This window comes from Mirounga angustirostris, unplaced genomic scaffold (genome assembly GCF_029215605.1).
Source record: "Mirounga angustirostris isolate CCGP_5_RB_7025 unplaced genomic scaffold, mMirAng1.0.hap1 SCAF_12, whole genome shotgun sequence".
Classification (NCBI taxonomy): domain Eukaryota; kingdom Metazoa; phylum Chordata; class Mammalia; order Carnivora; family Phocidae; genus Mirounga; species Mirounga angustirostris.
Window position 1 is genome coordinate 23,681,030 of NW_026991720.1, and position 25,928 is coordinate 23,706,957.

The following is a 25,928-nucleotide window of genomic DNA, read 5'->3' on the forward strand; positions in this document are numbered from 1 at the left end:
TCTGCGGCACGTTCTCAGGTCTGCGAGTCGGATTGGCTGCGGAGGCACCTGCACACACGGCCAACCCCTGCCAAGCTCTTCCGCTTCCGCGCGCGAGGTGCAGAGCCCAGCTCGGAGGGAAGGTGTCGGTGCGGAGCTTCGGGCCGGTGTGGTCTCCCGCAGGCCAGCGGCGGCCGGGCCGGCGCCCGCACCAGTCCGCGCAGTCAGGCCCCCGCGGGCTTTCCGGCTGCGTGTTCAGCGCGTCCCAGGCGCTCAGGCCCGTGGGCGGGCTCCCGCCCCCAGCCCTCTGCAGCCGGACCCCACTGGGCACACGGGCATTCGGCCCCGGGCCCTGGGCTCCCATCTGGTCCGAACCCCACCGGCTGTCCCGACGGGAGGCGGCCTCTAGGCCTCTGGGTTTGCTCGCTCGTTCCCGTCACCGAGACGGTTCCGGGCCCCCCCGACTCCCAGCTGTGTCGGGTGCGGGGTCCCCCAGGCGCAGGGGGCCGCCTGCCCCGCGTCCTCCCCGAGCCGCACCGGCCGCTGCTGAGCCCCGGCTCGGCGCTGGGCCGCGCACGACGGCCTGACAAGTACCGCACTGAGTTCTGGCATCACCTGCAGGTGCGGGGGGTGCCCCACGAGCCTGAGGCGGGCGAGGGCAGCCTCCGCCCTCAGAGCCGAGGCCGCGAGCACCGCGCTGTTCGGACTCGTGGACGCGACTCTCAGTTCCACATTCTCTACCAGCACCAACGCCTCCTGCTAATGACTAATCCGGGGGACATCCATCTAGCGACTCAGCCTTCGAATGCCGCCTGAGGCTCGGCAAGAAATTCTCTGAGTCCCGAACTCCGAGCCGGGCGCTGCAGGGCGGGCTGGGAGAGCACTGCCTGCCAGGGCAGCTGCCTGCAGTGGCTGGGCGGGGGAGGCTGCCGGGCCGCCTGCCCCATCCACACCACTGCCTCCTGGAAAGCCTGAGGCCCAGACGCTGCTGCCCACGGCCAGCTGTGCGTTCGAACAAGAACACCTTCCCGAGTCCAACAGAGGCACCGTGGAGATGAACTGTGGCTTTGGCTTCTCCTGCTTCCACGCAGACAACTGCGAACGTGAAATGTTCAGGCCTCTGTCCCCGGGCCGCACTCACCTGGGCGGCTGCAGAAGGGCACCGGACACCTGCCCCAGAGTAGAGGGCGAGCTGGCGTCCTCGGCCCGGGCACCCACATCACTCCTATGGATTGGGGCCGCCTGCTCACTGAACCGCATCAATGTCACTCACTCTCAGGGCACGGAATGACTCGATCGAGCTGCGATGATGGATCTGTGTTGCCAGGGTGTCAGCAGCCAACGCCCTCAGGCAGCAGGGACAGGGACTGTGGCCTCCTGCTGGCCTTGTCCAAGGTCCGGAGGCGGCCATGATGGAGCTGGGAGGCCCCCATCCTGCCCGGTGTGGGGTCCAGTCCCAGGTTTAGATGCTCCCACAGAAGTCCCTAGAGACTGTGACACCCTCACTTTCCCAGGACTGTTTTTGGAAAAAACGTCTTTTGAAAGACCCCGGCACCAAGAACAGCCAAAACTAGGGTGACATAGTTCTGTCATTTTGGGGGGTGGGTGGGGAGGGGCCATCAAGGAGCCTTCTGGGGTGTTGATGTTTTACTTTGATCTGAGCGGTTGCATGGAGGTTATGAACATCCATAAGCTTTATACTAAAGATTTGTGTACCTTAAAGTTACACATTAACTTGAGAAGGGATCTGGGAAGTATCTTATGCAGGCCTTCCCCACCCACACTGGCTGCTTTTCCCCAAAGGGGTGGTGGGCCCTCAGCGGGTCAGCAGCCAGGGCTGGCGAGATCAGGCCTGAGCTTTGGTCTTGAGCAATGTGTGGCCGCACACGCCACTGGAGCCCAGGCAGGCAGTCTTATTATTAAGAGTTCCATGGGCTAGCAGAGGGCTTTGCTCAGTGTGCCCCCTCCACCAGACCCGTTCTTCATTTGGCAAAACCTGTTGAGTCACCTTGTCATTGGAAAACCTCCCATAACGTTCCTTGGTAGACTGAAGTGCTCCTATTTGAGATTTCTCTAACCCTAACTCCTAGGAAAAGATGTTTCTCTCCTTTGAGCTCCCACACCACCTTATTAGTAATGTAACAAACATCTATTGACCCACCTTCCAGACTGAGAGCTAGAACATTCCTAGTAACTTAGGTTCCCTGACATCCTTCCTTATCCCACCTGGAGAGGACCACTATCCAGATTTTGGTCTTTATCATCCTTCTGCCTTTTGGTTTTGTACTTTAGTACATATTTCAAAGGTGTCCATGTGTCCCAGTTTGTTCAAAAAAGCGCCAGTTTATGTTTGTGGCCTAAATATACAGATTTAAATGTCCCTTTACTCTCTCAAACACATCCCAGAAGTTAAAGGATCAGTCAGTAGATATGTGAGCAGTGTATTATTTGGTTTCGAACTTTAGAAAATGGCACATAGGATATGAAGTCAGCTGAGATGTCCTTGTTTCTAAGATTTATCCGTGTTATTCTGTGCGGCCACGATTCACTTTCATTGACTCCGACTTCCTTGTGTGGATATACCTTGCAGTGTCTGGGGTGCCCAGTTGTGTGTTAGTAGGAACTTAACTCCAGTGACCGTTCTTGCACATGACTCCTGGAGGGGGCGGTTCTCACATGTGCACGTAGCCCTTGGCCGCACAGGTAGGAGGGAACTGCTGGACCCTGGGGCAGGCACGCTGCCAACTTGACAAGCTAATGCCACTGCATGTGGACATTTTTACAGATACATTTTACCTGTATCACTAAACTGGGTTTTCCCATCACCAATATCTGCTGTCCTCAGTAGACTATAGGCCCAGGACCTGAGGGCTAATTCCTCTCTCTGAGCACTTAGAACAGTGCCTGGAGCTAGGAGGGAGGCGCTTGGTAAATGCTAAGTGCCAGACTGCCCGGCAGTGGGCTCAGGGCAGACACCTTCCTAGTGTGACAACAACTTGAGGATGTTGCTGCTGGTGCCGTGGCATTCTGTACGTGCCAGGCCCTGCAATGGCTCCGCAGGGGGCAAGGCTGTGAGTATTCTGCTTGCTGGACGGGTCGCCTCCCTGCACCCAGGCAAGGGCACCCTGGCTTCCTTTCACTGAACTAAGTCCTCAGCTCGTCCCTCAGGTCCCTGGGGGCCAGGCCCACCAAGACGGACACCCACCAAGGTGAGAGCCATGATGCAGAGAACATAGGCCAGGGACCAGTTTTCTATTCTTGGCTCTGCCATAAATAAGCTGGATGACCTTGGGCAAGTCACTTTGTCTCCTTCCTCCCCTGATAAAATGAGTTTGGACAGTGATAGCTAATTCTTGAACTTGAGAACTCATCAGGATCACCAGGGAAACTTGTTTAGAGTGCAGAGTCCCAGGCCCTGGACCACAGGAATTGAGGGAGTGGTTCTGGAATGGGAAGTGATACATGCAGATTTGCCTGATAATGAATAAAAAATTGGAAATGCTCACTGATGGTGAAAAAATTGGTACACAGGGAATTCTACTAAGCACTCCGAACCCTCAGCTGTTACCTACAGGCAACCACTTTTCATCATCTGTTCTAGATTTTCTGGTGGTTACCATCATTGCTACACTCATTGCTACACAACAGGCCAGTTCTTGTTTTACCAATCCCATCAACATTACCCATTGTCCTCCTGCTGTGATGGACGGTTCAGTCACACCCCCACCCCCACTCCCAGGGGGGTCCTGGCCCTTTTTGGAAGCTGCATTTTAACGAGCACCTTGGGTGATTCTTAGCTAGCTGGTCTACCAGCAACACTTAGAGAGGAACAGGCCTAGAGAGGCTTCCGGTAGACACTGAAGTTCCCTCAGACCATCTCTTAAGCCCCTGGTTCGTTTGCTTGGCTTCTAGAACTTGCTGACAGACCCTTTCCCTATCTCTGGGAGCTCTGAAAGGCTGGGCAGGGGAGCCACGCTGGCAACCACACCACTCCATGTTGGTAATGGGTGGAACTACCCTGCCCTGTCATCTTGCTACCCTAGCTCATTGAGTGTCACCTCCTGTCCTCCAGTTGCATAATTAGAATGAGCAGATTTCTCCTTTAGGGACTGGGCAGAGCTCTGGCTCTAGCGGCTTATTGAGATTCTGACTTCTTCATAACCAAGAAGTGGTATATTCAGACAACAGTCCATACAGAAAACAGGCATACACCAAAACTAAGCTACCAAGGACACAGCCCACAGACATACTTAGCGGGAGAAGGCAGGCAGGGAAGAATCCATCCTGCAGATCTCCACCTATGTAAAACTTAAAACCAGGCAAAACCGAAAAACAAAAACATAACAAAACAGAACCCATCTACCAGGATAAAGGTCAATGGAGGGGTCACCTTCGCGGGGGACAGTGACTGAGCAGCAAGCCTGAGGGGCTGGTGATGTTCTATTTTTTGATTTGTGTGTGTACACGGGTATGTTCACATTGTGAGCACCTGAGCTATAGCCTCGTAATTCGTGCGCTTTTCTGAATGTGTACTTCCTTACAAGTGTTCCCAATCAAAAGAGAAGGAAGAAAAACCAAGCAGCTCTCTTTCTTCCTGCCTAAACAAGCCCTTCCCCAGGATGGGCCCAGGCAGGCAAGGGAAGCCGGAGATGGGGCTCTCATCTGCGAGGCTGGGCCTGGGTTGGGGGAGGAAGGCTGGCATCCAGAGCGTTGATCCTGCCACTCACGGAGTGTTTCAGAGCTCCAGCCTGGAGCCCCACAGAGCAGAGCAGCCTGCTGGGTCAAGGAAGTGGCTGGAAATGAGGCCCAAGCATATTCCCTGGGAAGGATGACAAGATACTAGCCAACCAAGACTCATATGCTTTCTTCCCCACCTGCTAGCAGCCCAAGCTGTCCGGGGGGAGGGTGGCGGATGGGACCCCAGCCCGCCTCCCCAGGCTGCTAGCCAACCCAGTGTAAATATTATTATACTCCTACGCATCTGAAGGACGTTAATTATTAAAACACATGCCACCCAGGGTAGTGCACTGTAATTAGGTTCAAATTAAATTAGCATCCTCTTGTAATTAGGACATCAATAACCACTCTTGAGGCACCAGCTCCCCAGCCCCTCCCCGATGCTTCCTAACATGGGCTAATGCAAGAAAAGGGGTCCACTGGCTCTCCCTGGGATGCAGAAATAATCAAAACCATAAATAAAGTACAGGCAGTTGCACAAACCCTTCCCTCCACCCCCGAGTCCCCACTGCCCACCACCTTCCCTACTGGTCCTGCTCGCTGGCAGGGAGAAGGTAGACGAGGGTCACCAGGGACGGTCTTGGGTGGTGCTACTTTCCCTGGTGGCTAGCCCAAACCCTGGGCTCTGATGCATCAGTCCGCAGACAGTGGAAAACTTCCAGAGCCTGTCCAGAGCTTAGCAATGCTGCTTTCCTGCCACCTGTCAGCTCTTGACTCTGACCTCCTCTATGACACCTTCCCAGTCCCTGGGCCGGGGCCTCAGCTGCTTGTCCTGGCGCACTGCCCACCGCCGTGGCTCGTTACGGAGCTTTCAGCATCTGCTGACGGCTTCAACCTGGCCTGCACGGCCCCTGAGAGCCCATGGAGACAGCCTTGCCACCCACTGACCCAGTTCTGCCTGAGTCTTAATCGGTGCTTGGTGGCTGGATGATCGGTGCTCAAGAGGTTTTGGGGTTCAAGTGGAAAGGTGGATGGGGGAACATGTTTCCTAACTCCAGCGGGGGAAGGAACTCCAGAGAGGCTTTTGGCGCTCCTGGTGCAAGTGCTCGTGTTGACTGTTCTCAACTACGGACAAAAGGCAAAGCCTCCGATGCACCCACACGCTGAGTGCTCCCTGAAAGTCTGCATCCTACGTGCCTGGCTCGTGTCACCCCAGTCCCAGCCCTGCCCACGACAGACCCCAGGACCGCAACAGACGTGACGGGGAGGAACTAAGGGGAAGTGGCGGCAGCAGCCTCCAGCCCCGGGAATGGTCTGGTCTGGGTTGGAACCAGCACGGGAAGAGAAAGAAAAGAAGTAGGAAGGTTCGGGCATCATTTCAATTGCAGAGCCACGGAGGGCTTATCCTTGGGCGCAGATGTAACCAAGGTAACTGTGGAGACTGCGAGCCGATTTCAGACCCTTTTGTGAGACAGCGGGCTGGCATCTTGCCCCTCTGCCTGTTGCGCTCACGGGGAGTACATGCCGACCTGCCTCTTAACCCCCGCAGGAGGTAGAGAAACGGGTGAGGCGACCATTCTCTTCTCCATGACTAGCCTCCACCGCGCATGACAAGGAAACGTGAGACCACCGGGAGTGGGCTTGCCTGCTGGGGGCAGGACAGCTTCTCCAGGGGTGAGACAGACCGGGACCTTCACACTCCTGCGGACTTCTTGGGCCCCATCAGGGGCTGTACGAAGTCATGGCAAACATAGTTTTCTGGACCATAAAGGGTCTGATTCGAGGACCGTAAGCTCTCGGTCTGGCTAACCCAGAGGGATTCCCGGGCAGGTAGAAACGGGAGTCCTTGAGAGGAAGGGAGCACACAGATTTTTGGAGCTGTACAGACACCACTGCCCCACTCAGCTCCCCCCTTAGCTAGAGTGCACCCCGCGTTCAGGAAGCACATACCCTTTTTCCTAAGGACAGGTTCTCGGTAGAATCCCATGTGAACTCTGGGCCTCAACAAGTGGGTGTAGGAGAATTGCCAGGAACCAGAATTTTCTGGGGCCTAGGACCTTGGTTTAGGGATGAGAGCTGGCCAGCCAGGCCCCACCACCTCCCGCCTTTCCCCAGGGTCAAAGGACTGATCTTACATGGCGGCTTGGAGCCCCACCCCAGACTGGAAATGGGTTGAATGTGGGGCCGCAGGAAGGTGTGCCATGTTTCACAGGCGTATGTGCCTAGGAAGGGCAGGGCTGCACAGATAAGGCTGCGGGGCTGAGGAGAACAGGCAGATCCCCTGACACCGTGGTGACCTCGCCATCACACACCTACTCTCTCTCCCTGGCGTTCCCCCAGTAGCACAGCAGCTTCCTCACTTCCACCACAATGGCTGCTCTTGAGCCTTCCCCTCCTCCAGGAGCGGCCTGGGGTTTCTGAGGTCTGTGGCCAGCTCTACCTCGAGGACCTGGGGGATACCTCATTAAGTCAGAACAGGAGCTAACCCGGAGAGACAGGGTCTCCTTGGCGAGCAGCCGTGACCCCTCCTGAACCCACCCTTGTCCTCCAGCTCCATTTCCCAACGAACACACACTGTGGAGGGAGCGGGGCAGGCACTGAGGCCCCCAGCCTTAACCCATGTTGTGTCAGTTTTATCTGGTGTTAATCTTTACTCCAGCCACAGCAGGAGAGGGAAAGCTCCCTCTGGCCCCCTGCTGGGGCTCCGGCAGAACTTGGCAAAGGACAGTACCGGCGACTCTCCGCAGGGGCCTGGTGAGACCGAGCCCAGGCTTCCATGTGTGGCCAGTCCTGGGCAACTGCCTGCCGAGCTGCTCGAAATCTCCAAGGTCCTGGAGGGCGGCCATGAGCAGTGGGGGGTCTGGACTGATGAGTCAGAAGATCTCCAGCCTTCTGCCTGACGGCCACGGTGCCATCATGCCTCCCAGGGCCCAGGAGTTGCCTGTGACTCTGAAGAACTGCCCTGCTTTCCTGACTGGCTAGGTTCCTAGGGCTGAGGCCAGGTATGCAGATGACTGTGTTGAGGGTCATCCAAGTGCCCAAGTCTCCTCCTGCTGGGGCTGTCGAGATCCCACACTCTGGACTCCACCATGACCAATAAGTTAGGCTGCAGACAGCAGATACTATTTTATTGGGCCTCGAAAGCTTTAAATACAGAAACGGGGAGGGCTGGCAGGGGCAGGTGTAGACACGCTGGCATCTGAGAAAGGACGCATCAGAGGAATCACATAATCAACAGCTGGACAGAGAGCTGGGAAGAAGGGCAATCTGGGATAGAAGTGGGGTGCCAACTGGCAGCTGGCCTTGGGTGTCAGGATCATGCCCTACGTTAGGACAAAGTCTTTCATGTTTCTTCCTGATTTGAGGACATCTTTAAAGAAAAACCAAACCCCCAAATAAAAACACACTATCAGCTGGAAGAGACTGTGGACGGCAGTACCTGTCATCTCAGAAGACAGCGACCTGCTCCTGAAAGCCTCGGGCTCCCCCCCCCACCTGTGTCCAGATGCCGCCCCACAAGACATTTCCATACACTGAAGCAAAGCTGGACCCAATCTACACCCCTGATCTGGGGTCTGGAGCTGAAAACACCCTCCCTGCAGAGGAGGAGGTACTGGTGTGAGCGGGGCTGGGGGCCAGACCCGCTTCCCTCCTTAGCGGCTGTAGCCAAACTCATCAGCGTCATCAGCCCGGAAGTCTCCATAGCGCCACAGGTTCAGCTGTGAGAAGGCAGAAAATGACCGTGAGGGAGGTGGGACCTGCTGGGACCCCGGGACTAATAAGCCCTCTTTTTAAGCGTCCCCTGGAATCCTTGAGGTACAAACTCACCCTGGCACTCTTGGCTGACTCCTGGGCATTCAGGTACTCTGTGATCTGGAGGGACAAGGGAAGAATGGGGGGTCACAAAGGGGTTATTTGCAACTGAGCAGCCGGAATGACCCCGGAGACTGCCCAGGTCTGGTCTGCATCACGCCCTTGCTCAGCAGATGACCAGCTCCCGCAGAGTGAAATCCCAAGTGCGTTGTCTCACTGGCCTCCTTGCTGTTCCTTGACTCTCTGTGCTGGTTGTTCCATCTGCCTGAAACGCTCTTCCCCTCAGGTCCACCTGGCCACCTGTCCTGCTCCTTCAGGTCTTCGATAAAGCATCACCAACTCAATGAAGCCTCAAATGACCCCATTTAAAATGCCAATCACCCCTCCCCCACACTCTTGATTCCCCTGATTTCTATTTTCTCTTTTTCTGTTGCATTTATCTATCAGTCAATTTCACTGATTTAGTACATATGTTTTTGTCAACTCATGCTTGACTGTAAGCTCCATAGGGCAGAAATGTTGTCTCTTGTTCACGGAAATATGTAGACCCTCAATAAATGCTTGCTGAAAGAATGAATCAAAGAATGAATGAACACTTGTAGGGTGTTTATCTCAGATACTGGGCAAAGGAATATTCTAGACACCGGAGACATTACAGGTAGCTTCAAGGAGAGACAGTGAGATCTCATGCATCTACAGGGAAACTTACGATAGCTCCCAGCGCAATCTCAAGACACTGGGGGTCTCTAGTGAGAGGACTAGGGGTGTCACACCTCTCCTGTCCAGAGGAGACAGAGTAGCAATTCACACTGGGGTCTTGTTCCAAATGAACCACCACCCTGCACAACCAGTGCCACAGACCCAGAGACTGCAAGAGAGAGGGGTCTGGGACAAGGCGAAGCGACGGGCACAATGGAGAGAGAACGGAGCTTTCAGCACTGCCGCTCTCACCTCTCCTCTCAGAGGGAGCGTGGGGAGGAGTGGGGTGCTGCACGGACACAGGCTTCCCACCAGCCCGTCCTGAGGGCGAGGTGCCCGTCCCAGCTCCCAACGCTCAGTAAGGAAGACAGTGCAGGTGGTCCCCACGTATCGGCTGCAGGCCCTTCACGGTCCGGCCCGAGAAGCAGCGAAGCCCGCGGCACCCTCCTCGTCTCACGATGGGGAGACTCAGGCCCCGCCCAGCTCCACATGCCGGGGGCTTTTCAGACAGGCTGGAGGAGCAGTCCTTAGGCCCCGTCCCAGCCGAGTCTGGCTCTGGGGGGCACTGCCTGCCAGCGGCTGGCTCCAGACTTGGGAATTGCACGTTAGAGAGAAGGAAGTGATAAAGGGGGGGAAGACGCAGCGACAGGCTGTGGCCCTCTCCAGCCTGCTGCTACCTGGGGGCACCGCAAAGGGACACCCCCCACTCTAGCTTATAGCTGCATTCTCAGCCAAGCCTGCAGCCAACTAATTTGGGATGTAATTAGCTTTTTTTTTTTTTTTAAACCCCAACAAACCCAAATCCGTTATCTTTTTCCAGCAGGAACAGCAGGACGGAGGGTTCCCTGCTCCATCACCGGCTCTTGGTGCAGCCCCGGCCCCCTCTGCGGTGGCGGGGGGTGGGGTGGGGGGGAGACGCTAGCAGCCTGCCCCCACATCACATACCACTTTCTGGAACTGTTTCTCCTTGCGCACTTCCACCATGACCAGTCCCTCCTTCACCAAGCCCAGTCCCACATCCCCCTTGGAGTCGGCAAACTGCAGGGTGACGTGGGGACAGCCAGCGCTCAGGTGCTCCACGTTGAGCAGGCACTGAGTGTTCTGGATATCCCGCACCACGCTGTCCACGGCGTCTGTCCGAGCATCCTCCTGGAGCAGAGACATGTGCAGGTTAGCGGGAGAGGGAAGTGCGAGCTTTAAAGACAGCCACCTGGGCCCCAGGTCCTGTTCATGGGCTTCCAGGCAAGTGTCCAGCAGGTGCCAGCATCTCATTTCCTGCTCACATCCTAACGAGGAAGGAAACAGCCTCTGGACAGGAAGTGCCCCCTCTCCCTGTCCTGTCCCTCCCCGCCAAGCCTATCTGCATACATCCCAACCTTGTCGCCCACCTGCCTTGTGTTTCTGAGAAAAAGTGGCTTTTGTCCATCCAAAACTAACCGTCCACTTGCTGCCTGGCCCCCCTCACCCCCACCCCTGCAGCACTGTGTCCCAGCACCGTGACCCCTTACAGTCCCAGCTTTTGTGCACGTACTGTCCCCTCAGGCTCTCTCCATGCTTACATAGCCCTACCCTTAGAGACTTCCCCTTGACCTATTTTGTCACCCTCTTTGGCAAATTTCATGAGAAGGCAGAGAACGTTCTAGGGCGCAGATTCCTACCCTACCATTTGCTCCTTAGCACCCTGCATCCAGCAGCAGCTCCATGCACGCTGTTTAGACTGCTGCCCTGAGCACCATGGGCCTTGCTGGTGCCCAAGCCAAGGGTACCCGCCAAGCCTTAAGCCTGACCTCCCTGGGGAGCTGGACACTGCAGACCTGGCTCTCTGCTTCGGGAAATTGGGTGGCTCTGCAACCCTGAGCCCATGTTCTCCTCTCTGGATGCACATTCTGGCTCAGGTTCTTCTTTGGATCGGGGAAGGCCAGCAGTTGCCAAGGCTTGCTCTCTTCTGCATCCTGTCTTCTGCACACTTGCCCTGTACGCACCCATGGTTTTAGCTACCAGTCTGTGATTCTAAGTCTTCTCGCTTTCCAAACCGAACACCATCAAGCTGCGCCTGGAGCTCCCATAGCCCCTGATCTGCTCCTTCTCATTCTTGCATCTTGGCCAACAGCATCATAGCCACATGTAAGAAATCCTGTCACCTTCTGTTCCGCATTTCCTGCCCCCACCCCCAGATGGCGCTGAGACCTGGCCCCCTAGGGTGTGGCCCGGGCTTGGCTGTCACTGTCTCTAGCCTGGACTTCCAACTGCCATGATCTCCCACGACTCCGCCCAGTCTCCGACAATGGCCCCTGAAGGAACTTGCAGAACCAGATTTGACCACGTCACACCTTTGCTGAAAACCCTGCCCCCACCCCCCAGGCCATGACTTATCTTTCCATTCTCCTCTCCTATTACTGCCCACAAGTTCCTGTACTCCCAACTGTGTGGACCAGTCTCTGCCCCAAGTGCCCTGGCCCACTGGGCCCATCCATCTAAAGAATCAGCTCAGACGCTCCAATGCCATCTCCTCTGTGTACCTTCCCTCAACTTCCCTGGTTACTCCCATCTCTTAGGTCCTGTCGCTAACAGACATCGGTCAGTGTTTCCATCTCCTGGCAGCCTGTTAGGTGTCATCGGACAGCCCCCTTTGGAAGGAGGGAAGGGAGGGAGGGACGTGGGGAGATGCGTAGACTCACGTCTTGGGGCACCTGGATGAAGGCAAAGGCATACTCTGTGGCTTGAGCAGGCAGCACACGAGTGCTGAAGGCAGGTGGCAGGGTCCCCAAGCGGGTGGACGGCAGGATCTCCCTCTGCAGAGGACATGTCAGGCCAAGAGCATTACACACTCGACGCCCCCTTGCTCTCACAGGATGACTCCTATGGCCGGGCCTCTGGAATTCTAACTCAGGCCCCCACCACGACTTGCTCCCACTTAGCCCCAGTCAGTGACGCCTTGGGGGAACGTGCCAGGTTGGCCCCTGCAGCAGGCGGGCAGCTGTGGCTCACACCTTCTCAACCTGGGCCCGGGCTTGGCACAGCTGGTGGCTCTACTAAAATGATCAACTTGGTCACTGGTCTCTAACCACGATTTCCATTTTTCTCCAGTGCCTTCCCTCTGTGACATGGGTTCCTTGAATACTTTCCCAGAGGCTAGGGGGAGCTCTGCAGGGAAAGCACACGGAGACAAGGGTTCTGACAGTCCCGCAACGTGGGCAGGACCTCTTTTGTGTATCCCCTGGTGGCAAGTTGGGAGCACGGCCCAACTCTGGGCTTCTGTGCGACCCTTAACACTAGTCCTTGGGGAGAGCGGACAAGCATCGTCACACCTCAGGAGTAGCATGGTTCTGAACTACAACTTTCTCTCCCGCTTGCTGCTGTGCCCACAGGGAATCTCCCAGAATTGTTAACAGACTCCCAGGCCCAGTCCGAGGGGGCTTTTCTCAAGGGTGCTAGTCATTCTGCCCCCTTGTGACTTCCCAGCAAGCCTTGGTTTGGGGATGCGCTGGGGATCAGCACACAAGCACCTGGTCAAGCAAGACCAGGAGCCGTGGGGTGTTGGCGGCCTCCACGGGCCCTCTCTTCAAAGAAGCTGGGCAGAAGATGAGAAGCCACGGGTGTGGCTTGGCACTCATCCTTGGGGCCTGGAAAGGAGACTTCAGAGTCCAGTGGCCTGTTCCACCAACAGGAAAGATGCCTACATGCTCACCATTCTGTCAGTCAGGGGTTCAGAGCTCACAGGGACTTGACCTAGGGGACTGCTGTGCTGCGGGCCCCTCCTTTGCCTACTCCTCCACCTCCAGGTCCCCCACACTCACATTGCCATAGTCAATGTAGAAGACGTGCACTTTGGCAGGAGACTCGACTTTTTCCACTCGGGCACGGTACCTGCAACGGCAGCGCAGGCAGAGCTCAAGGCACACCCCTGACGAGTCCGGCCTCCCTGGAGCCTTAGCGACAGCAGGGCAGGGGCACGACACTTCCCTGCCCAGGGGTCAGGGTGGACACCCACGGGTGTCACAGAGGGCAGTTCTCAGACTCCATGAAGGCCCAGGCTCGGGGCACGGTGGCCCTCATCTAATGGAATCAGAGCACAGCTGGGAGCAGAGGGAGGGAGAAGGGAGCATGTGGAGCAGATTAATGTGTCCTTGGGGCATAAAGCAACAAGACTAATGACCAGATTGATGTCTGCTGTTTAAAGCGAGCACACTAGACAGCAGCTGTAATTAGCCGGCAGATCTGTCTGGGAGGCCGCGGTAGGGAACACATCCAAGTCACTCTGTCACCCAGGGAAGGCCATGGGCCCTACTCCTGGTAGATCAGACATAGTGACCTTCTTGCAGCCTGTGAGTGCTCCTGCTCATGTCCTAGACAGCTAGGGTGGAGGGTCGGGCGGCTGGCCTGGGCTCACTGAGAACCAGCCTCTGCCCTCCCCGCCCTATGTGACACCATTTTTCCTGTGTGAGGTGAGGGCTGTGTTGGAGAGTCTCAGCCAGGCACGGTTCCCCCAGTAGAGCTTCCCAGAATGAGGAGAGACACCGCTTATACACTCAAGGCTGACTGGGCTGCCGGCAAATCACAGGCCCCAGATGAGCTTGGGCAATGAAGAGGGCCACACTGGAGAGCCGGCCAAGGTCAACCACCACCGCCCAGTGGAAACCAGGTTGCTAAGGCAAATGCCTGAAGTCTACTAGGTAGCTTGGCAGGCCTGTGGTCCTGAGGACAGACTGGCTACCGCTCCTGCTTAAGACTCTTTGCTCTGCTCGGGTCCAAGTGGCTTACCATTCTCCATCGACAAACTTGGCAATGCAGAATTCTCCACGGCGGGGCGCATAGGAACCTTCGACAGGAGGGTGGCTGGCGATGTCATTTCGCATGTTCTCCATCAGCTTCTCCAGCTGGGTGCCTGCAGCGGGGGAAGAGGGAGTGAGCCCTGGGTTGGGGAGCAGGCAAGATGTGGTATTGTGTAGGGCGCCTCCGGCACTGGCCTGCCCCGTTCCGCAGGGAAGTCCCCTGTGGTCTCAGCTCAAGAGGCTCACACTGTCTTCAAAAGTGGGACGGGGACCTGCTGACACTTCAGGCCTCAGAGGCACAGAGTCTTCCTTCCAACCTCAGCTCTCCAGTCCACTGGCCAGGGCTGTGGAAGCTGCTGGGAATGTTCCTGGGCTCCACTTAAGGAGGTGGATGAAGCGCGGGGATGTGGAGCAGGGCCAACCAGCCTCGTCCAGGGTGAAGCGGGCCAGCTTACACCTGTTCCTACAAGGACTGGCCTGGCCTGGGCCACAGAAGTGATGACTGACAGCAGCCGCTCTTTGCCAGTGTCTCCCAGGGGCAAACACGGAGATGAACGGCGGGCCCCATACAACCCTGGGCAAGGAAAGGGCCTCAGACTCTGAGCCATGGAAGGTGTGGAGCAACTCAGGGAGCAGGGCCCAATCTCAGTGTATTCAAACTTGACTACTCTGACCTTGCTTACCATGTGAAGTACGTGCAAAAGCAAACTTTGGTACTGCCAGGTTGGGGTTCCAACCTCCAGCCCCAACTCAGTGCCCTCTTTGGTTGGGCAGGGAGAGAGTCTCCTTCTCAGCCTGTCCTTCCTGAATCCCGAGTCCCTGCTGCTTGTCAGCTGGTAATACCAGGTTTGGCAACACCCAGGGTCCTCTCCGGTTCCCTTCCTTGCTCCTTTCTGCTGTATAACCCGCCCCCACTCTACTAAGCATCAGTCCCCAGTAACTTCACTTTTCCATCCAACTTGGCCCTGATTCTAGCTCTCCATTAGGCCTGTTGTGCCCCCTTTGCTCTCGGAGGTGAGGGTAGCTAGGTTCGTGGGATGTGGGTATGGGGTTCTTCTTTCCACCTCCGGGGCCCAAAGCCATCCTGTAACAGGTGCCTAACACATGTTGGCTATTGGTACACCTGTATGTTCCTTGTCTGGCTTATGTTTCTGCCACTATGCTGTGAGCTCCTTCAGGGCACAGACCATTGCTCACTTGGTTCTGTTTGCTCTTGCAAGGCCTAGAAAATCCCTGGTGCATGCAGGGTATTTAAGAATTCAACTGTATTCGGGGCACCTGGGTGGCTCAATCGGTTAAGCATCTGCCTTCGGCTCGGGTCATGATCCTGGGGTCCTGGGACTGAGCCCCACATTGGGCTCCCTGCTCAGAAGGGAGAAGCAGACTCCTGCACCCCACCCCGCCTATGCTCTTGCTCTCTGTCAAGTAAATAAAATCTTAAAAAAAAAAAAAAAAAAAGAACTCAACTATATTGAAGATGCACTCTACATATGTGCACAAAGATGTGTCCACTCCTGGGCCTCTGCATGGGCCACTGTCCCAGCATTCATGAGCACTGGTCTCAGAACAGGGACTTTTAGGAAGCAGCTGCCCTTCCCCCACCCAGCAGTAAACCCTCTACACAAATTCTTTCTATACTTGGTCTATTTTTATTTTTTATTTTTTTTGTTCCAAGGCAACAGAAGCAGACTTTGCCTCCTGCAAACAGGTCCTTGCACAGAGCCTGGCTGGTCATTTACAGCTAATGGCAATGCTTTCATCATTTCATTAGATCCTTCCTGAAGGCAGGCTTTAATTAAGAGAAGAGACACAGAGCAAGAGGATGTCCCCCAAGAGAGGATGAAAGGTTTCAGAAGAGGGAGGCTGCAGATGCTTAAGTTTATTTTCATGGATTTTATGGAACCAACCGAGGTCAGGTTTTCTCTGGATCCCACTGCAGCCCTCCAGGTAGTGTGCCAACAAGGGCCTTATTCCCTTCTCCAATGTTCCAAGAACACATGGTTTCCCCTTTGGTTCCTTTTTTCCTGATTTCCTGCCTTGGCCACCACTCGCTGCAGTGTCCTGGCTCCCTATGGCCGCCAGAGATAGCCAGGCGGGGCACAGGGCATGCACAGAAAGCCTCTGAGATTACTTGCTGAAGGCCTCGAACCCTCAAGCTCTGTCCCCTGGAGACTTTAGGGACCTATTCTTATCCAAGGTGGGTCCTACCCCGCAGGATCCAGAGGCCAGGTAGAGCCTGCCAGAGTGCTGCCGTACCTTGGGCAGGGTATTCTTTGAGTTTCCTTTTCCCTGAGCTTCCTGAGGCCCCTTCTTTCTGACTCCTGTGCTCAGAAACAGCTCTCCTTCCTGCCTGGACCACCACTGAAAGACTCCGTTCTTCATCACACCACCCAGACCTGGCGGTGCTGGGCCACTTTTTAGCAGGATTGCAGGTGACCTCAAGGGAACTTAATCTTGAAGGCTCATCAGCCCATCTCTACCCCTCCCTGGCTCTTTCCCTTCCCAAGTAGAGCCAGCCCAGAGCTCGGAAGGTTGGTTTTTCTTGGTGAACGGACATGGCCACAGACCAGCTGCCTGGAAAACATCATTAGAGGGAAGTGGTTGAGATGAGGCTGATGATCTGGAGAGGCCTTGATGGGGGGGGCATCAGGGGCTGGACTAGTCACAGCCTGCCACCCATGGGGCTGCCTCGAGTGCCAGTGACATCTTCAGGCCTCTCTGCCTTGCAAGGATCTGGCTCCTTGGACCCAGAGGCGGCTTGAAGAGCTTTTTCCTCTGCCCTCAACTAAAATGGTTCCCTGCACAGGGTGTCAAGGAGAGGAGGGAGGGAAGGGTAGAGAGAGCAAAGGGAGTGGAGGTGGGAAGTTGAGCCACAGGGCCACCCCCACCAGAGTGGCCTCTACCACCCTCTGTCCTCCAGAAGCCTGAGGCTTCTGCTGAGGTGACCCAGGCCACAGTGCACCGCCCTTGAGGGCAGGAGGAAGGAGGAGGATGGAGACAGAGGGTCCTTCAGAAAGACTGCCCGAGGATGACTTCCCCTAGAGTGCCGCCTGTTTCCATGGCAACCGGCTACCACTCAGGGCTATGGTAACCTCGAGAGAAGAGAAACCCCAGAGAAAAAAGCCCAGGCTCCTCTCCTCCTGCTGCCTTCCCAAGGAAGCTGAGGGGGAGGAGGGTTAAGTAATGCTGGTTTGTACTTCCTGACCACATAGAGACAATCTGTTCCTTGCTTCCTGATAGACTCTGAGGGCTACAAATCCCCATGCCTAACCCAGCCTGAGCTGTCTGAGAGCAAAACAATTCTCCAAGAATCTCAGAGTACCACCCAGACAAGACGGGTTACTTCATTAGCCCTCAGAGGCCCAGCTAAGCCTCGCCTACTCCAGGGCCCATCTGCAGTTCATGAAATGACTGAGGGCCAGGGCTGGGGTAGCAGCCATAGGCTATCGGGGAGAGGCCCCTGGGAACTGGGGGCTGTGCCCCGCCCTCCCACTAAACCGAGGGGCTTCTGGAGGCAGGGTGGGCCAGCGTACTCACCAGTCTCCACATCCTGCACATAGAAGTGCAGGTCATCAGTGATCTCGGTCACGAACACCGGCTTGTAGCTGGCCGAGCGCTCCTTCTCCTCCAGCACGGGCACCACCTCTTCCACGGGCTGCTCCTCATAGTGGGCCCAGACCTGCACGTGTGGTCAGCAAAGGGGGCGGGGATTAGGAAGTGAAGCCAGCCAGAACACGGGATGAGGGCTTTGGGCAAGTGGGGTCACCCCTGGGGTGAGTGTGGGGGTCACCAAAGGACACTCACATCACACTAAGCTGAGCCCCTAGAACTCTCCTACTTCTGAGTGGGTAAGGAGACTGCTATGAAGTTCTTCTGATCAATCAGTTCTCAAATTTGGGCAGGGATCAGAAGCAATGGCGGAGCTTATTAAAAATGCTGGAACCTGGGTCCCAGTACAGGTCCACCAAGTTAGGATCTGTTATAACTGCACTCAGAGGAAGTAAAACAAGCCACAGCAGGCTCCCAGGCAATCCTCATGCACCCCAGAGTGTGAGAACCTTGGTGTTGCTGCGGTTCTGGGTCCCCACCTCCCTCCCCCGACACCACTCTGCAGGGGTCACTCTGAACTCTCCAGGCCCTCGCACTGTCCAGGGCCATGGTGCTCCTGAGGCTCTCCAAAAGTGACAGCCCTGGGCCATGGAGGGGCGGGCTCGTCACTGTTCAAGAATGCCTTGTCTCAGCAACTTCTCTGTCTTCACCTCAATCAGGTTGCTCTGACCCTAGCTCAGAAGCCCACCCTCGCCTTTTCCTTCCTCCCCTGGCCCTGCACTGTCAGGCCCACAGCAGCTCAGAAGCTGATTCGATGTGACAGCATGTCAAGTCCAATACTGCGGCCAGGAGATTATCCCAGTAGTGAAGCCTGTCAGAGCAGCCTGTCCAGCTGAGCCCCGAGAAGGGGGTGAGGGATGGGACCACACACGGAGTCCCACAGACACATAAGAACAGGGGGGTGATAAAAGTACTAGCCAAAACTTACATGCTTCCTAGGTGCCAGGTGCTGTTCTAAACATTCTCTAAGTAGTAACTCACTGAATCCTCACGACAACCCCTTGACTAGGTATTAACATTACCCTGTTTTACAGACGAGGAACCTGAGGCACCCAGGCTTGCTAGAAGCAGTGGAACCAGGATCTGAACCCAGGTCTCTGGGTGCTAGAGATCTTCCAGAGGGCATTTTGACATTGACTGGGCCTCTAGAGACAGAGGGCAGCACTGAGCAGTGGGAAAAGTTGTGGGTGGGAGATGTGGGCTCCTGTCCTTTAATTTGATGTTTGACTTCGGTCAAGCCATATGCCTCCTGCATCTCCTTTTCTTCCCTTGCAATACGAACTAGTCTGACCCCATGATCACTCAGCTGACCCACAGATCCCTGGACAGCACATGGAAGCAGCCGAAGGGCAGGAATGTCAGAATTACCGCACCTCCTTGAGTCACACCTGCAGAAGCCATGCTCCTGCCTTTAATGTAGTGTATTCTTCCACTAGAAGGGGAGGCCAGGGCCCTGAGAACTGGGATGAGCAACAGGGGCTGAGCCTGGGCGAGGCCGCCAGAGAGTGGCTGAGGGGGATGGGAGAGACATCGCCTGGGTGCAAACCTCTGCCAGCCTCACCTTCTGCCTTTTGGGGCTGGACTCTAACCCAAACAGCTCCTGATCTCTCTCACCTACTCCGCACACAGGTCCCATCACAGCTACTTCCCTCCTCACTAGCATCCAGACACCTCTGCTTTCCACATGCCCAGGCCTGGTGGCCACAGGAAAGGAGGCAGTCAGCTCAGAGACTCCTGCCGAAGGGGGTCTCTAGCTTTCAGACTTCCTTGTGAAAGGGCCTCTTCAACCAGAGGCCATGGCATAGACTGCTGAGGGCACTTTGGGGGACGGCCACAGTGACTTCTGGTTCTAAGGCCTACCTCCTGTTGAGGTAGACTTTCTCCCTGGGCCCCGCTAGTTGGAAGCTCCCCAGGGCAGTGACTACTCAGTCGGTCGCTCCTAGCCACCCTGGGATCCGTGTAGATGGGACTCTCACTGCTGTTGAGACACAAGACTGTCGGCACTGCCTTAAATGAGCTGAAGCCAAGTGCTCCCCCCGCCCCGCCCCCAGTCTGTCCTCTGCTCCCTGCTCCAGCAGCACCTCCCCTCCAATCTGTCTGCATATCCCCCCACCCCACCCCTGGTCAGTGGGCCCTTCACCCGCCCACCTCGCTCTTCTTGCTCCCTACCTTCCCGGCACCCAGGCAGCACATCAGAGAAACAAGGCCCCCGCGCTGCTCCAGAGGGGGCCTGAGGCTGGGAGCAGTTCTGGGCTCCATCCTAATCCCGCCCTGCCTCCCTGCACTGTGGGGAAGGAGGCTCCTCAGCAGTGTTGATGAACTGGGAACAGACTGACAGGGTGAGAGCAGAAACTGCTAATGACTCCTCAAGCGAAAGCGCCTTGGGCGACAGCATCAGGTTTCCTCCTGGGGGAGAAGGGTGGAGCTCCTCTTCTGGCTGGCTCAGGTGGCCAGCAAGCTCAGGTCAAGGATGCTGCAAACAAAAGCCTCGGGGATGGCCCGCAGGCCTCTAGCTCCCACCAGGAGGGGAGTAGTGGGGCCAGTCCTGTGACAAGGTCCCACAGCTCACTGGGTGGTAGAAGGGGTACAGCAGGGGAGGGAGGGCAGTCCTGGTGCCTGCCACCTGTGGCTCCCATCTTTGGTCCTCAGAGCCACCCAATATTCCTGGGGACTTGGCTACCAGCGGCCCTGGCAAGCTGGTAAATGCAGCCTGACTACGTGGCTTCTTGCTGGGAATGAGAAGGTCAGCTGAGAGCCTGGCCCACCCTTAGAACAAGGGCACATCTTGCCCATATTGGCTTCTATTGCCCTTCTGCAGAACTGGGGCAGAGAGGGAACAGACACACTGGCAGGCACATGCCAGAAAGGTGCCACTTCCCCACAGCCGTCCCCAGCCCTCTCTCAGCTCAGATCCCTGACAAGAAGCTTGTCTTTGCGAATTCCCAGGGGGTGCTCCTCGGCCTGGACCCATGGGGTGATGACAAGGAAAACCCAAAGACCCCTTCCAGGGAGAACAGTCACTGTGCGCACACAGATTCAGTGCCTTAGGGCTCTCCCCGCAGGCTCTGGGCAGATGGAGGAGCTGGGGAAAGACCTGCATGGCCAAGATGCTGAGCAGAGGATGGGACTCTGGAGCTGGGAAGGCTCTTGGCCTTCGGAGGAGCCAAGCCTGAGCTGGGCCTCAGCGGCAGGGCCCAGGGATGCGGGGAAGAGCCACCCAGGAGGGCTCGGCTTTGCTCTGGGGCCACCTCCAGGCTGCGTTAGTGTGGAAAGGCCTTTCCCAGACAGCTCCTCTGATTCGGGGCAGGGTCTGTTCAGTCTGGGGGCCAGGATGGCACTGTGTCCTGGGGCAGGGCTCCTCTGTGACCCCTCCGTGACCCTGGCTACAGAGCCAAGTGGGGAATGAGCAAGGAAAGCAGCTCCCTTATCTGCTCCATTGCCGCTCTGTCATGCCAGTTCCTGTCCTGCCCGGGTCCTCTCTACATTGCGAGGCCAGACATCATAGGCTGTCTCTCCTCCTGTCCTCACCCATCCCTGGCCCTCCCTCTTCCCTGCACTTTCTCCCCAGGGAGCCCCAGATCCTCCTCCTGGCAGGAGATGGGGGATGTGGACCGAGGCTCCGATGGCTGCTGCAGGCTTTCCTTTCTAAATCCTATTTAATAGCGCTGCTCAGGAGGCTCCAAGGGTGGGGCTGGCAATGGGGCCAGGGTGGTAGAGGCCTTCGAGCTCGCAGTGGGGAAGGCAAGCTCAATAAAAGGCGATCAATGGCCAATGCAGCCCGGCCCAGGGCCCTGCTGGGGCAGAAGGGAGGCTGGGGGAGGGAGGGCAGTCCTGGTGCCTGCCACCTGTGGCTCCCATCTTTGGTCCTCAGAGCCACCCAATATTCCTGGAGGAGGCGGGGATAACCCGGCATTAGCCTCCTATAGAGGAAGGGGAGGGCCCAATCAGCATCTTCGGGAGGAGAGGAGTCTGCAGGGCAGAATGAGGCCTAGCAGGGAGGCAGCTCAGTTCTCAAAGCTGGGAAGCCAGCATTGCCAGCTACCCTCAGAGGGACCCGCTCACAAATGCACACACACAGAACCACATTCCCCAAAGACTTCGGCATGCTCCTAGTCTCACAGAATCCCTCAGTATTACCTTTCCTAGGTTAGCTCACACGTACCACCGTGACCTCTTAACCCCACACGTGCCTGTCTCTGGACAGCGAAGGCAGCCCTCCTGGGGTCACAAGCGAGGCAAGGTTGGAAATCCTGGGGACACCTCAGATATGCGGTTTGTTGTCCTCCAGCTGGCTACCAAATTCTCGGGAGTCCAACCAACTCTGAGGGGTGCTGCAATGCTCCGCACATGCTGCTCCTGGGAACCAGCCCCACCAGGAGCGGCAAGCCATGCTAGGTTCTGCCAGGACCCTTGAAGAGGATGGGATGTGCAGGAGAGGGACCCAGGAGGCGGGCAGGGCCTCGTGCTGAGAGTAGCGCACTGCATTTTAATTGTACTGGAATAGAAACACGCAGCCTGTGTTAAGTAATTAATTACTGATGATTACTCCTCACCATCATCATGTGGAACCAGTGAAATGATGACTTGGGCTCTTTTAGACAAATGCACTGTGTAGTAAACAGGGATGCCCAGTGTAACACCCAGCAAGGCACCCATCCTTCCACCTCAGGCCACATTCCCCTCCCTGTCTTCTCCTGGGTCCCTCTAGGGTCTCGAATCCCAGAGAGCAGACCCTGGGGGCAAAGACCCTTTCAGAATCTGAGCCTCAGGGGCCAGTGTTTTCCACACTGACCCCCAGCTAATTCTTCGGTGAAGGTTCAGCCCTTTGCACACAAGGCCCCAGCACCACGTCTGCTCCTTCCTCTGCAGCAAGCAGAGGACATGGGGGTGGCAGCCTTAAGTTCAGCTGTCACCAAGAGGAAACCCAAGAGGAAGCTCCTTTGTGGTAGGAGCTAAGGTTGCCCCCTCCCTGTCACTCTAGGAAGACGGGACTTAATGTGAGCAGAATTGGAATAAGGGTGGAAGCCTCCTTAGAGGCCTCATGGTGGCCTAGTCCTCCAAGGCATGAACATTCCCTTTCACCCTGTCCCAAGCTTTTTGGGTGACCTCTCCCTAGAGTTCTTCCACCCCCATTAGGGTTGGTCACCTGCCCTCATCCCCAGGGGATGGGAAGTAAAGGTAGAGAGAGGCAGGCAGGTGTCCCTGGGCCTGGTCCCTGAGGGAAGACAGCCGGGAAGAGGCTGAGTGAGGAGGTGGCTGCTCTGGGTTGGAAGAGAATGAGGAGCCTTGGGGCCCTGAAGCCCCCTACTCCTTTTGGCAGGTGTCTGGGCCTTGGCTCTGGGAGGCGAGTTGCAAGCCAGATGGCTGCCCCATGGGGAAGGAAACGTTTATTCCTGGAACAAATTTATGGCTCAGCACGGCTGTCCCATGAAATCCTCCTCAAGCTCAGAGAAGCCCTGACAAATTGGTGGCCGGCTGATTTATCCCCATTATCAGGACCGGGCTGTAAGTCAGTGGCGACAGGCTGAGGCAGGGGGTGCCAAGCCCAGCTCCCACCACCAAACCACTGGGTTCCTTAATTGTCCATTTGTTTCCAAGAGCTGCTTTCCAACCCATCCCCCTTGTCTTTTCAATGCAGTGCCTGCAGAGACTGATGGGCTATAAATCTGTTGTCCTAACAGCTTTATGCATCTCCTGGGGCAGCTTCCAAAATGGGTCTCCCTGCAGGGCCATGTGAAGGAAATTCAGAAGTGGGCTGCAGGTCTCCCGGGTGCTCTGAGGGCACCGAAGAAGGGCTGGGGCTGGTGAAGGGACAACTCCCCAGTCTCTTGCTCACCAGAGCCCCCCCTACTTCCCGTCACTGCTCTCATTGCTCCAAGGTCACCTTCCAGACACCCTTCTGCTCTACCAGGTCCACCAGAGCAGGCGTATGGTTGAGGATGCCTAAGCTCGCAGCCTCTCCCTTGGTCATGTGTGGTTCCTGATGTGGGGTCTGAGACCAACACCAACCAGGGCACCTCAGGTGGGGGATGACGAAACCGTTCTGTCCACTGTGTGGTGTTTTGGGGGAGGGGCAGGAAGGCGAGAAGAAGTCCGAGGTCTGCGGTGGCACCCACCTCCTCCCCAGCCAGGCCCAATTCCACACAGGTACCTTCTCTTTCTTCTGCTTGGCGGCCTCCTCAGCGGACAGCAGGGATTTGTAGTAGGAGCTGCGCTCAGCAGTGAAGTGGACCTTGGAGAGCGCGTGCTCCACCAGCAAGACGGACAGGTTGGCGCTGTCGATGTGCAGCCAGCCGATGAAGTTGCCGGCCTTGTCCATGCTCTCCACCTCCACCTCTACCTGGGGAACAGAAAACGGGGTGTCAGCCTGCCACCTGACAGGGGCTCATTAGGCACGAAGAGCAGGAGCTTGCTGGGGCTCCAGCACTGCTGACCCTCTTAAAACCCTTCACTTCAGTTCTGTAAGAGGGATCTACGCTTTCTAGCTTCCCACACCCCAGAACCATCCTTACGGAAACGTCACTGACCAAGCAACTTCAAAACTCCCCTCTTCTCAGATCTTTCGGCAGAGAGCTACTAGGGTAAACTCGGCTCCCTCAGCTTAAGCGAGGAAGTCTGCGTTAGCCGCGTGCGTGTGTGAGTGCAGCCTGGGGGTCAGGAGTGACAGAAGCAGCAGACATAGCTCCGGGAACATCCCACTCTTCTTCAGCACCCACCCACCCACCCCAGCTCGTCTAGGAAGACAGGCAGGCCCCAGGAGCAAGGCAATCCCCGGAGCGAGGGGCGCACAGCTGAAGGAATTAGTGCTCAACAAAGGTAATGAAAGTGGCTGGATGGAAGCCAGGTGAAGAGAGGAGGGCAGGGGGCATGTGGGCAGAAGGATGCGAGCAGGAAGTGCACAGGAGGGCGGTGAGGGGGTGACCCCAGCAGAAGGCTGCCCCTGACAGGGTGCCATCACTGCTGGAAGCCCAGTCCTTGGGGCGTGTGCTGTGGCTGAACATCAGAACCGTCAGGAACCCCTGCGGGGCTCACGAGCTTCTGAGCTTCCTCCACGGAGGGCCTCCCCGAGACCCGGGACCCCAGACACAGCACTGACTCCGCTCCTCCAAGAGGGTGGCCTTGGTGCCACGGCCCTTATGGTGGCTGATCAGCTCCCACCTCATGGCCCAGGGTAAATTTCTTCCTTGAACCTCTTTCTCTGCTAAAGGGGCTTGTAAAAATCTCTGCTGCCAAATATGAAAACTTGTATTAATTTAAACAGCTTCAAGCTCGATTAAGCAATAAAATCAATGTCTAAATACCTGGGAATTCTCTGAAGGCTGGGTTGGAGCCTGCGGCAGCAGCCTAGAGCAGAGGGTTAGAGAGGCAAGGGTAGGGAGGTGAGCGGGGAGCCATGTGGGTGACAGGACACCCCTTAAGTAGACAGGGGGCTTGGGCATGTGGAGAGAAGGCAGCAGGGAGAAAAAGAAGGGGCAGGACCAGGGAGGCAGGGCCCCTGCTTCTCCCTATTCTTTAACACCCTTTTCCTACTTAAGGCTTACAGTTAACCCTTCGAGTGGAAATGCAAGTTCAACAATGCCTGAGGTTGGGGTGTGACCCATAAGCAGATATGAAGAATTTATTAGAGCTAGATAAAAAAGATACTATATAGATCCATTCCAAGTCGATTCTGTTGGTGGGTACATAGGTCCCCCATTCTTGGACCTCTTATCTTATCTGTGTTAGCAGCCAAGTGCCCTTTCCCTAAAACTGATGCTGCCCTGCTTGGGCACAAGACCTCCTTCCAGTTCCAAGAAGCCTGTGCTGGGCCAGTGCGGTTGTGACAAAAAGCTTGAGGGCCACCTGCATCATTGCTCTTGGCACTGGATTGCTAGGATGGAGGCGAGCACCTCAGAGGCGGATTGATGAAGTACCCGGCAGGTACAATCACGCTCATCCCGGAAGGTGCCCACACTCAGGCCTCACCCCACCTAGCAAACCCCCAATCCACACCTCACCTCGGAGGCTACCAACCAGATGCCGGCCTCCCAAGGGCTCGTACAAGTGGTAGACTCCAGCGACTGGTAGCCATGCCTGGGGTCAACACTGCCAACTCTCTTGGCAGGTGGGCACTGCCTTCACACCCAGCCTCTCCCGGCCTGCAGTTGCTATGTTAACTTGGGCTTGACAAGTCCCTGGGCCCAGCCAGCTGCAGAGGAAAGAAATCTTTAGCCTTGGGCACTGCCCTCCCGCTGAATCCATCTCGGGTTATAGAGGGAGATAAAGCTGTAGCCTGGGGGTCTCTGCTTCCCCTTTTATTATGGCTGCTGCAAACACGGTGATTTTGATTTCTCGAAGGCACTCAGGGGAAGGTGGGCTGGGCTCAGTGAAGGGATGGGG

At 56.4% G+C, this 25,928-nt stretch overlaps 1 protein-coding gene across 2 annotated transcripts in view; it reads right to left on the reverse strand.

Moving 5' to 3' along the window:
* Positions 1 to 7,767: 7,767 nt before the first annotated feature.
* The window catches only part of SND1 (staphylococcal nuclease and tudor domain containing 1), a 407,418-nt gene continuing 389,257 nt past the window's right edge, over positions 7,768 to 25,928 (reverse strand). The window contains exons 17-24 of one of the 2 annotated variants that reach the window (XM_064574988.1): positions 23,701 to 23,889; positions 17,478 to 17,619; positions 13,930 to 14,053; positions 12,966 to 13,035; positions 11,847 to 11,960; positions 10,114 to 10,317; positions 8,485 to 8,529; positions 7,768 to 8,375 (exon numbers count right to left, since the gene is read on the reverse strand). In XM_064574988.1, coding sequence (XP_064431058.1) covers positions 8,310 to 8,375; positions 8,485 to 8,529; positions 10,114 to 10,317; positions 11,847 to 11,960; positions 12,966 to 13,035; positions 13,930 to 14,053; positions 17,478 to 17,619; positions 23,701 to 23,889 — 954 coding nt within the window. In that variant the 3' untranslated portion in view covers positions 7,768 to 8,309. The remainder of the gene's footprint in view (positions 8,376 to 8,484; positions 8,530 to 10,113; positions 10,318 to 11,846; positions 11,961 to 12,965; positions 13,036 to 13,929; positions 14,054 to 17,477; positions 17,620 to 23,700; positions 23,890 to 25,928) is intronic. The other variant, XR_010406399.1, reaches the window with a different exon arrangement.